General features: G+C 30.9%; 1 protein-coding gene across 2 annotated transcripts in view; it reads right to left on the reverse strand.

Moving 5' to 3' along the window:
* Window positions 1-4,332: 4,332 nt before the first annotated feature.
* LOC145686148 (sodium- and chloride-dependent glycine transporter 2-like) overlaps window positions 4,333-13,297 on the reverse strand; it is a 237,836-nt gene continuing 228,871 nt past the window's right edge. For both annotated transcript variants that reach the window (XM_081759141.1, XM_081759140.1), the window contains exon 12: window positions 4,333-6,657. In XM_081759141.1, coding sequence (XP_081615267.1) covers window positions 6,508-6,657 — 150 coding nt within the window. In that variant the 3' untranslated portion in view covers window positions 4,333-6,507. The remainder of the gene's footprint in view (window positions 6,658-13,297) is intronic.

Below are 13,297 nucleotides of genomic sequence, written 5' to 3' on the forward strand. Positions count from 1 at the left end.
TAATTAGTTAACGTTGAATCGCAGTTATGTTTAAATATATACAATTTTGAGTTGAATTTTTACACTACTACTTAAAAATATATATCATTGTCGGTTTCGGTTTCCGAGAGTATTTCCAAATTAACTTGATGGTTCGCCAGTGTCTTTTGGAGGTGGTGTTTATTTTTTGATGGTGATGTGGTTGATAATTATTTGGGGGTCTTGCATGCATCCGCTAACGGGCATTTCTGCTCATTCTTTATCATTTTGTCACTTATTTTTCTTACTTTAAAGGATTATCTTAAAATTACTTACCCTTTTGTGCACGAGATAGCGTTAGCATTCTAAATCTCAGGATATATGAGTCGCTGCAGATCAGGCCTATCATCACTTAACAGTTGACAGCTGAAGCCATTAGATGTATAAAACGTGTTGGAATTCTTGTAATCATACGCATGGCATTGCGTCATGAAGATTGGTGAACTTTCTGCAAAACTGTGCTACATTTTGCAACTTTATTTCGATAAAGGTGCAAATGCTGCACAGCCCCATAAAGAAATTTATACTGTTTGTGGCAAGATACATTATCGAAAGAAACAGTCAAAAGATGGTTCGCTTTCGTACTGATATATCGTTGATCAGGATATTTCTCGCAGTATTAGAATCACTAAAAAGATAATATTCTGGAAAACTTCGAGTAAGACAACTATGTTAGTAGTCATGATATAGCCAATGACCTAAACATCCATTGCCAAACAGTGTTAAATAATTTGTAAAAAGCTTTTTTTTTTTTTAAAAAAAAAAAAAAGTACGTCTGGGTGCCACATGATCTGATCCAAAAACCGTTTACTCGATCGAATTTCCATCTGCGAAATTCTACTGGAACGTAATGAATTCGAGCCATTTCTAAAGTTGTTGCTCACTAGTGATGAAAACCGGATACTTTACAACAACAATGCGTGAAAAATATCGTGGTCGAAGTGGGAAAACCCACACTGAAGCCCATCAAGATTATGCTGTGGATTTGTTAGGATTGGAAGGCCATCGTGCATTATAAGCTGCTGTCGCCGGACAGAATGATAGACTCGGATCTGTACTGTCAGCAATTAGCTTGAATGCACCTACCATTAAAAAAAAAGAAAAAAAAAAGGCTGGAACTGGTCAACAGGAAAGGTGTCATATACCACTAGACTGCATACATTTTTAACGATCTGCCAGAAGTTGTGAAATGCTTTAATGCATCCACCGTATAGCTCAAACCTGACACCGTCATACTATTATCTGTTTCGGTCTCTGCAGAACTCCTTCATTGATTTTTAGTTAGTTTCAAAAGAGACCTTTGAAAACCTCGTGTAAATTTTTTGACCAGAAAGTTCTATAGCGATGGAACTATAGTGTTGCCAAAAAATTGCAGAAGGCCATGTATATGTGGTTTAATAATATTCTTTTCAAATCACAATAAACGCATTCTCAATTTTGACCTCAAAACTCAGTACCTTTTGGACAACCATATTTTATAATGATTCACAATGTGTCATTTTCGAAAATCCAGTACTCCTCAAGTCCAGAGGCTGCCGGAATTTTAAACATCAACCTACACACGATTATAGTAAATAGTGAATGAAAGACAGAAGTTACTATTAACTAAATAACTTTATACATAATTATGTACAGAACAATTAAAATAAATTTATTACAATACAAACTACTAGTTTTTTTTTTTTTTTTTTTTTTGACAAATTTAAGAACAACCACTACACATTTCAGAAATACTTTTAAATATTATTCACAGTTCAGTAATACCTAATTCTGTAATACCTAATACCTAATTCACAGTTCAGTAATTATCTTTCTTATTTGAATATAAAATTATACCTTCTTTTATGAAAATAATCTGTTGGCAGTTACTACTTCTTCAAGACTACTTAGAGCATAAAATTACACGACATTATGTTCTATTAAAAACAAAATAGATGTGAGAAATTAGAGGCACTCAATGTGTTATTTTAGGATAGGAAGGAGGGAAGTTCATTGACCTCTCCTGAGGTTTCCCAACACCTGAGTCAGTAATTTTCTCATTGGCAGGAAATGCTTCTTTTATATTTCTAATTAGTCAAATTTACAAATTATAAATCAATTTATTTATCCATATTTTATAGTGATAAATAACAGTAGTGTTTCAATTTGGGGATTGGGATATAACAAATTAAGAAGTTATGTTGTACTTTTAAAATAAAATTCTCTTAGTTCTTTAAAACTCCTACGAATTAAACCGAAATTACTATTTAAAATCAAATATTTATCTACTAGATCGGGTTGTAATAGTTACAAGAAATAGAAATTTAAAAAAATAATACTTAAATCTTTGAGTTTCATTGTATGCATCATTAACCCCTTACCAATGTCACATGCATCACTAATCCCTTACCAATGTTACACAATTTATTTCAACAAAATAATATTTTACACATCACAGTATTGCTAGCCATGATAATATTTAGCAAAAAATATTAGCAAAAGGCTAGTAAGGCACACCGCAGAAAACTAAAGTATTATTTGGTAGGGAAAGCAAAAACAACAACTGAACGAAAAATTAAAGAATCATAAAGAGAAATCTACATTCAATTTAGATAAAAGAGACAAAGTGATTTGGAGCAGTCTTTTTAGTACTTATTTTCACCGTCTGGAAGGTAATAATAATAATAATAATAATAATAATAATAAAAACTGTGACTAACAGTAAATAGTGACATGTGAGTGGCCATTAATATTAGTTCATTTCCAACAAGATGATTTGTGTTTCACATTTTTTAAATCCTTTAACCATGTTTTTACTTACTTACATTTCTTCTCTATGTTTTTAAATCCTCCTCGAACTGTGTTTAGGGTGAAAATAGAATAGTTTTCCGAAAGCTCTTCCTAGAATAACACTTAGATTTTCTGCAGTGAGTAGTACCCTTTGATTGCGTTACATTTCTTGCTATTATTTTACACATTCTAAACAATGTATTTTCAAGTTCTTTTCAATTAACCTTTGTCATTTTAAATAGTATTTACTTAGAATGTATAGAAGTAAATACTATACCTTCTAAGTAAATACTATACCTTCTAAGTAAATACTATTAAGTAAATACTATTAAAGTATATAAGTAAATACTGTAAATATGCCCTATAGAAGGTAAGTTTTATATAGGGCAAGCTTTCCATGTAAGAAAAATAGAATGGGTAAAGAATGAACACCGTTGAAGTTTTGATGCGTAATTTCATGTAACATTTAAAACTAGTAAAAAAAATGTGTTCAAATTTTTAGAGAAATTCCTTATTGTTGAGAAACTTATGTCAATATGACATCATAAATTTACCCTATATGTTTCTCAATAAGAACATCTAACATACTTATTCTAACACATCTATAACACATATATTAAAAAAGAATTTTACTTAACAGTAACATTTGATCTATAGACGATTAAGATTAGAAATTTTGATCTAACTTTGACTTCCAGAAGATACGTAATTTTTAAGCAAAGTACCTCTTCCTCTGAATTCATAGCTCAGAACCTACTTAATAGTATTTGAAACTACAATAAATAATAATGTGGAAACTGGTGGGCTAGAGTAAAACACTTAAGAAACATAGGACTACACATTTTACAAGAAATTTACAAATAAATTGAAAAATACCCACCAATTACGACATATAATAATCGACCTCTCAAACAAAACAAACCAGGAATATATATATATATATATATATATATATATATATATATATATATATATATATATATATATATATATATATATATATATATATATATATATAAGATTTGTTCAATTATTAAAACGAACGAAAAAGTAAAAAAAATAAGTTTAGAATGTAGCTTTCTAAAAGTTACAGGACATTACCATTTAGAATTGTACGAGTTTCGAATAAGCCATTTTCTCTGTTACTATATCATTATGATCGTGTTATTACGTGATCATTTTCCTCTAAATTCTAGAATTATATATTGCCCGAACTTAAATTTTGCCTTAAGTTTTGTATTGTAGTCTTTAAAACAAAATGGCGGAAATTTTATTCGAGATCACTAAGTGTAATCATCAAATTCCACAACATATTTTTACAGTTTACGAAATACTGAAAAATAAAATATTTTTTTATCTAACTTTATTTAATACTTCAGTATTACAATAGTCAATCCTTACTATTCAAGACCACAACGCAATTTATTTGTGATTAGCCGTGTGTGTGGGTTTCCTCGGAATTCTCCCGTTTCCTCCCACTTTCTTCATTCCACCATTTCATTCATTACTCTCCTTTCGCCTAGTCGGCATAACCGTGGGACGTAAAACTTAAAGATTTCATTTCATTTTCTTTCTTTGTATTATTAATTGTATAACAAATCAAGTTGGAAGCAAACAAATACGATATATAAAAGGTTAAGTGACTTGACAAAATTGAAAAATGAGTGTACTCATTCTTTCTTAAATTTGCGTATGATATTAGGAATGAAACTCTGGTCCTTTTTCAAAAGAGTAAAACTGAGTTAGAATACAGATTGTAATGTAAAATACAATGTTAAGAATATGTATGTAGTGTGTTCGAATAATTTCTAATGGGTAGACTATGATGGGTGTTTTATTTTAATCTTATGTTTGGGTTGCGATTATTTTTTATTATTATTTTAACCTTATGTTTTATTTAATAACAAAGCAATTTAAGTCATTTTCGTCCATTTCGAGCAAGGGAAACAATTAAGTCTATCAACAAAAATCTTGTACAATTCTACGTAGTAATGTGGACATTACTTTCCAGTTATCCGTAAAATGCTCCAGCGGAGATTTGATAATATCGTAATAAAATTTTATAGTGCTTACTCAAGATACCTTCTTTATCTCCCTATTATTTTAATATTTTTTGTCTATGTTACAATGTTTAAAATTAACAAGGAAATGCGGAGTCGGTGACTGTGACAGTGTACTTTCGTTGCATATATAAGATTGGTGATGTCAGTGGTCACATCAAAAATTATAAATATATATAATATATTTAGAAGACACATGATCTCATATGATCGAACGAATAAAGAATCAAAGAAGTTTATTTATCAATCACGAAAAAGAACTATAAATTTTGAAAAAAAAAAAATTATATAGTATTTTTAATTTCCAGTTAGAATTCCTTTTCAACTTGCCTTTTGACTACAGGTATCCTTCAACATGAGGTGTTCCGGTGACTACATTGATTTTTGTGCAATCTGGACGCTCGGAAATTACATATTTTAAGACGTTTTAGTAGTAGTATCAAACTGTTCTATATGTTGTTGTGCCTATTGGGGAAGGTATTTTTCTTTCCCTTAGAAAAGACAGTTTCGAAATAAATGAACGATTATTTTGACTGTTGAGAGTGCACTTTCAGGAAACAAGCCTTACAATCCGAAGCGTCTCATATTTAAAATGAGTTATAAGTGAATAAAAAAAAATGGAAAGTGTAGAGCTAATTGTGCACTTTTTAGAAATACAAAGGTTTGGACTGGAATAGTATTGCTCATATTATTATAGAATATACTGTTCCAAATAGTTATTTATTCAGTTACGTAAATTTTGCTAGTCTAATACTTGTTCAGGTGACTACGGCTTTTAATGTCGTAACACTTTATGCCTAATTATGACGTTACGAGGTTTTGATGACACTGCTTGATGAAGAAGCAAACCTGTAGTGAAGACAATTCAATTGCTTCTCTCTAAATATTTCATTGTCCCTGAAAATAATACTGTAGATGATCTTAAGGGCTAATTGAAGACTATATAAATAAAAGTGTCACTCTTTCTAGTAAAGTTTGCTTTTGACTATAAGGTTGTGAAGACAATCTTAAAATTGACTGTTAGAGCATTATATTTTCTCAGAAACATATGTAATAGAAGATTCTAATGTTGTACTTCAATTATTTGAAATATTGTAAAAAATGAAATATGTTGTAAAATTCAATGAACATTAGACTAAAACTATTTTTGTTGCATAAAATGAATAGTTCATATTTGCAGGCAATGATTAATACTTCTAAATAACTACGATTCTAAATAGATATTTTCTGTATACTTTCTAAAGCGTTCTTATTTTTAATCTTAAATGTGAACATGAATTTAAAAAATACATAAAATAGATGTGTTATGTTTATGTATAAAAACCCTACTAAGAACAAGCAATGAACTAAGATGTCAATGTGAGCATAATTATTTTTCACTATTCTCAACACCAGCTAAAATTCATTATACATTATTATTATTAAATATAAGCACGTTTACATACATCTCTAAATTCTACTTCACCTATTATTTTTACATTAAAAAAAAAAAAAAAAACTACACATGCACACAAAAATACAGATCCAAAAGATCAATTGATTTTACATTTAAAAAGAGATGTGAACCATGTGGTGTGTCTGTATAAAAATTGTCTTTGGTTTTTCCATCTCAATTTAAATTAATACTGAGTAAAAGCAGTTCAAAATGTTCTTTCCTTAATTAATACCTTGTAATAACCTCTGAATCGAAAGCTTTATTCTCGTATGTGTGGGATACACCATCAGTTTTATTTGCCTGTTCATTCATACGTTCCTGTCGAGACGATTCTGGTCCCCAGGCTAATGTAGGTCGCAATAAATCGAGTCCTCTCTACATTAATATATAAAAAATATACTTAATTACTTTGATATATTTGCAATATACTTAATTACTTTGATATATTTGCAATTATATCTGCATAATAGTATGTGAATAGATATAATTTATATCGATCTAATTTATAAGTTAAATTATGAGGGTATACCTCTTAAGATTATATATATATATATATATATATATATATATATATATATATATATATATATATATATATATATATATATATATATATATATATATATATATAACAAAACACACTCCAATATTTACCATATTCTCAGACATTTTCTACATTTAAAGCTGCATCACTGTTTTTTCTGAAAAACCTTATATTATGAATAGCCATGCGGTCCTTTTTCCTTTCTCGTTGTCAATTTATCAGCCATTTTATAATCAGCAGTGACTATAAATTTTGTTATAAATATTTTGTATTTCGACATCGCGAATCACATGAGTTAAAAAATAAAAATAAAATAAAATATATGGCAACATTTCGTAAATCTATCTTGTGATGAAGCTACTGTAAATAATAATAATAATAACAAGATTGAGTTTTAAGTAATGATGTGAGCTGGAAATTTCCCCACTATATTTTTCCGAAAAATATTCCTTTCTAAAAGAATACCCACGACCAAGTATTAGCTTCACATAAAGATATAAAATAGGTTCAACGCACGTATAGAAATAATAAATAACAGCAAATTATAATTTTCTAATCATAACTGAAAAATCTTCAAATATTATTTCGTATTTGGTAATGAAAAATTTACATAGTGTTTCTGTGTGTGGGTGTGTGTGTAAAGTACAGGGAAAATACATATACAAATAAAAGTTTTTTTTTTTATTTAATGGAAAACTACATAAAAGTTCCTAATAAAAAGATCATTTTATCTATTCCTATATCTATTTCTCTATGACAATACAAACTATAACGTACCGAGAAAGGTAAAGGGCGTCTGCCCCCAGAAATTTCTAACATTGGAATAAAAAGTTTTATTTATTTATTTATTTTATTTTATTTTTCTTTTTTTTGGTCATTATTATAAATTCTAGTTTAATAAAATTACCAGTAAAAACTTTGTATTGAAATTATATAGTTATTATTCATAAAAATTATAATAATTATAATCAAAGAGCAAGAGACATCTTTTTAATTTATTAATTAAAATGAAGAGACTTATTGCTGCTTGTGGTTTCGTACTTTCCTTTTATACTTTTTTTTTTTAAAAAAAATGGATGAACAACTTAGTTATATTTTACTTCCTTTTCTGAATGAATACATGAATAAATCTTTACTTTCTTAAGTTTTCAGTATTTATTTTATTAAATTATTTTAGTTAAACTATGGAATTTTAGATAATGAAAAGCTTACAGTAGATACTTTATATTAGTTCTACTTATTTATATGAGACGGAACTACAGTATGTAAATGTAGGAAGGTAGTATAGTTATTGAAAAACATTGTATTACGCGTATGAAACTGCTAAAACATCGATATGGCAATTTTCTGTGATCAAAAATAAATTCTATGGGAAATGTACATTAATTTTCTCGAAAATATTTTTCCAGAAAAGATTATTTGTTAACTTTATGTAACTCTTTCTTCATGGGACTTCTATTACAAAAAAAAGTTGACGGTACAGCAACGATGTAAAAACACGTGAAACAACTTTGCACAAAATGGAAAAATCTTCCGGTGAAACGGAAAATTTTCATCACTGTCGTAAGTCTTGTAATATTTCCACAACGCAAACAGTAGGTGCGTGTATACGTCGGGATTGACGAAGTACGAAGTCGAACTGGCCCAAGAGGTAGTGTGGCAAGCGGATCTTCATTCTGTTTTTGTGGCAGTCGACGACGACTGTTCAACAACTTCTGATACGTGACTTGTTACTGTATGAGTTTAAACTCGGACATAACTCTCGGCAGCAACCCAAAACATTTGTCATGCAAGAGGGGGAGATGCAGTGAACCACAACACAGCAACTCGTTGGTTCAAGAAATATCGTGTAGGTTGTAAAAATATCGAAGATCAGCCAAGATCGGCCCAACGGAGGGTAACAGATTCTGAGCTCAAACAACATGCCATTGAGGAAAATCCATCCACTGGCATACGACAATTGTCAAACTAACTCGACATGTCTCAGTACACTGTAGTACGTCATCTTCATGAACTCGGTAAAATCACCAGAAGCTACAACATTGTTCCACATGAGCTGCTGCGAAATCCGCGTGTTGTGCGTTCCCTGAAACTGGTTGTTACATTGGGGGAAAAGTGGATGTTTATCCGAAGTCCGAATGTGCAAAAACAGCGGTTTAGCAAAGGCCAAATTCCAGAACCGGTCGTCAAACAGGGCTGTTTCGAGTATAAAGTCATGCTCTGTGTGTAGTGAAACTACGAGGGCTTTGTTCACTTTGAATTCGTTCCTAACGATCGTACCATCAATGCTGACTTCTATTCCGAATAGTTGGAGCGGGTGTATGCTGCCTAAGTCAAAAATATCCTGTATTGGTAAAACCGAAAGCGTATCCTGCTGCAACAGGATATTGTAAAACCACACTCAGGTCGTAAAACGAAAAAAAAAAAAAAAAAAAAATCAAGATCTTGATTACATCGAATTGATGCAACATCCGGCACATAGTGTTGACGTTGTCCATTTGGATTACTACTTGTTTCGGTCCATGTGGCATTGCTTGAAATCTCATGCTTCACCAGCCAGCAGGGGGTGGGAACAGCTGTAACTGACTTCTTTGTTTCTTTCGTATCGATGTGGAATCAAGGAATTGGCGGAAAGGTGGCTGTGGACAGTCAAACGCGAAGAACTATTCTTTTAATCTTAATCTGCTTTCATTGTACTGTAATAGATACACCAGAATATTGCAAGACTTATAACCTTGTTATAAACATGTAAGATTTCCTTTATCAATTTATTAGTAAATCCATGTGTCATCGTGATGTTCTATATTTTTCGCCTCCTCTCTGTATCATCCATATTAAAATTTATTAAAAGTGCATGATATATTGGAATTCTGTGTATCAGAAATGCCCATACACCATTGAAAATCGGACGAAAGAAGAGAAACCTTTTAATTCTTTATTTTGTCTTATGGATCGAATTCCATAAAAATCGGTCTTGTTCGCAGTCTAGGATTTAACGAGAACGTTGTCGGTTTCAAGTTAATATGTTCAATGGTTTCGAAGATCTATTAATAAGTAGGTCAGTAGAAATACATTTTTTAAATGTAGATATAGATTTTGTTCCATTATAGAGTTTTAAATAATAGCCTGGTAGATCAACCTGTTATTTGAATGACAATCTATAAATGGTATATTGATTATTAGAGGATCGCAAGAAGTGAACTTTCTAATGCGCTGTTTGTTTAATATAAATTCTCGAAGATCGAATTTGTTTGTCTTGAGATAGCTGTAATCATTCACCTGTCTTGACAACCAATCCAATTAACCCAACTAATTCTTGTATTTCGGATAATTTGCTTTACATCCAAGTACGGAGGTCGCAAAGAGTTACTCGGATAAAGTATAAATCAAAATTATAAGTGAGTAAATTATTCAATGATAGTAATAATGGCACAAGTAAAAATTAAAAGAAATTAGAAAGATTTATTTTCAAAAATCTACAGAAATAAAAGTACAATTTTCTTAAATTTCAAAAATTGTCTTTGTTATTTCCTGATTTTTATTGTTGAGTCACTTTTCACTTTCACAAGTTAAAATTTCACCTTTGATATACTAAGGTCAACTAAAGCTATGAATTGGTCATTGTTAAAAGGGGATACATAGCGTGTAACAGAAGGTAATGCAAATATTGCGGTAGGTGATTGTACGTGACTAGAACAAGAAAAAAGTTCATAAGAATTGAAGAATTGAACCTAAAGTATCTCCACCATGTGAACTTTTGTGTCGTGTCTAAATAAGGGGATGAAAATGTTTGTTGATACAAGAAAGCTTCCTTCCGTCCACTATTTGAAATGGACGGGAAATGATTGATTTTTGCATGTTATGCGAGAGGTTAATAAAGAGAAGTAATAATTTTAATTTATTATAACAACTTTTATGTATTTTTAATTTAAAGATTTGTGTATAGTGTAATGATTGAGTGTAATTATTGAGTAAGTTAAACTTTGTTAGATTACATTAATGGTATTTTTGATTATTGTATTATTGGTAACAATTTTAGGAAGGGAACATATGCCTGCTTGATTGTTGTGCGTTTTGGTGATGATGATTTTATTTTCCGTCCACTTTTTAGCTGCTTTATGGATTAGCGTTTGTTTTACTTTAGTAATGACGATACCCAGAGACCTTGTTTGCCATATGGAAGTATTTGCTGTTATTTGGATTTCAGAGAATATTTGATGATTGTTGATTATATAAGTTTGAAGTTGGGTCTAGCTCTCTCTCCGCTACTAATTGCTAACTTTTTTTTTTAACTATTGGCTTTTACTATTTTGAGTTTTTCCTTTTCTTTTTCAGTTGTTGAAATTTGCCGCATTATTTTTTTGTTATTTTTGTGTTGTTTCATTTAGTTGATGAAACCTCTTAGTTTTTTCATTGTTTTTTAATGATTGAAATCCCCAGAATGCCTGTGTTTGCAATGCCGACAGTTTTGACATACCCAAAAATTATGTAGATGTTAACAAAATTTTACAATCTTTTTTGACATTAAGTTTTTCCAATATTTTCAAGTAATAATTTTTCTTTTTTTATTACAACAATTACAACATTTGCCAAATTGTGTTTTTAAAGTTATTTAATTATTACATAAATAAACATAAACACAACGCAATGTGCTTTTGTAATGTTTCCGTTTGTTTGCAGCATTTTTAATTTTATTTTATTAATTTGAAACAATGTGTAAGTTTTGAATTTTAACAAAACAATTTTAATTAATTTAAATGAAAATAAAATAAAATAACTATCCAAAATATACTTTGGGCCAGAATATGAACATATATCGCGTAACGCCTAGTTTTCGAGTAAATTGGGGAAAACGAGTAACAACGAAAAACACCACGTACGTATTCACCGATTTGTTACTAGTAGTACCATTAATGAAAGTACATGTTTTGGCGAATGTCCGGTGGTATGTGCTGAAACGCAGGTGGTAGTAATCACCTACCGCAATATTTGCAGTACCTCCCGTTATACCCTGTATATGTGATTTAAATACAATGAAGCATATACCTTTTTAACAATGACCGATTTAAACTTACCTCATTCCAATTTCATATAATAATATTCCAAATATATGGCACTAGTTTGATGTCGATCTTTTGACACACGTATGAAGTGAATTGCATACGAGGCGTGTTTTTAAGTAAGTATCGTTTCGAAGTTCGGCCCATACAGCGCTGTGTTCGGCATCCCACGCATGCGCGCTGTGTACTTACATCTGTTGAAAAGCCTCTGACAATATGACGAAAACATTCGACTGTGTTTACGTTTGTTTATGAGTAGTTAAAATGCCTATGTCGATTGAGAATCCGCCTACGCGACTTTTTTTTTTTTTTTTTTTTTTTTTTTTTTTTTAACTTAGTGCTCAAGGTGTGAAAGCGGCTTAAATTCATCGCCAGATTAGTGAAGTGTATGAAGAAAACATGAGCGATGGGATGGTACAGAAATTGATTAGAGCTTTTAAATATGTTCTCACGAATGTTCATGATGAACGAAGTGGGTGACCTTCTGTCATCACTGAAAACTTGGTGCAGAAAAAGTGAAAGAGAATAGAAGCTTTACGATTTCGTCTTTATCCGATAAATTTCTTCAAGTTTCAGGAAGTGTTCTCTATGAAATTGTGACTCAATCCTTAAATTATCGAAAGTTGTGTTCATGCTAATTACCGAAAATGTTAATTGAGATGCACAAAATCAAACGTTTAGCCAGTGCCTTAATTTCCTTGAACATACAGCGAGGAAGGTGACTTTCATAAGCAAAATTGTCCCAGGCGACAAAACATGGATAAAATACATTTCACTGGAATCGAGGGAATAATCCATGTAATGACAGCATTTAACATCACACAAGAAAGTGAAGTTCAAGCAAACAATTTCAACCCGGAAAATCATGTATATTGTGTTTTAGGACAGGAAAAGGGTGTTTTGGGTGAATTTTGGCCTCCTGCTCATAACAAATTCTACGACGTATTGTGAGATCTTACAAAAAACTGCGAAGTGCAATCCAAACCGAAAGTCGTAGCATGCTGAGTAAGGGGATCGTTTTACTTCATTACAATGCTCGTCTACACGCGGCAACTCAAAATTTCATCGCATCATTTGGCTGGGAACAACTTGATCACTCCATATACTTCCGACCTATCGCCCAGTGACTACCACATGTTCGTGCATTTGAAGAAGGATCTCGGTAGTCAGCTCCACGACGACGATGATCAGATCGAAACGGCCGTGTTGCAATAATTGTCAAATTAAAAGGCAGAGTTCTATGAGGATAGTATTAAAAAAATTGTACGATAAGTGCTTTGATATTGGCGAAAACTATGTAGGAAAGTAGATTAAAGTGCAGGCTTTCATGTAACAATAAAATTGTTACGAAAAGTATATGTCCTTTTCATAAAGGTACTTACTTAAAATTGTCTCGCATAGTAATATAAAC

The sequence above is a fragment of the Thermobia domestica genome, chromosome 5 (genome assembly GCF_964235325.1).
Source record: "Thermobia domestica chromosome 5, izTheDome1.hap1.1, whole genome shotgun sequence".
Classification (NCBI taxonomy): Eukaryota; Metazoa; Arthropoda; class Insecta; order Zygentoma; family Lepismatidae; genus Thermobia; species Thermobia domestica.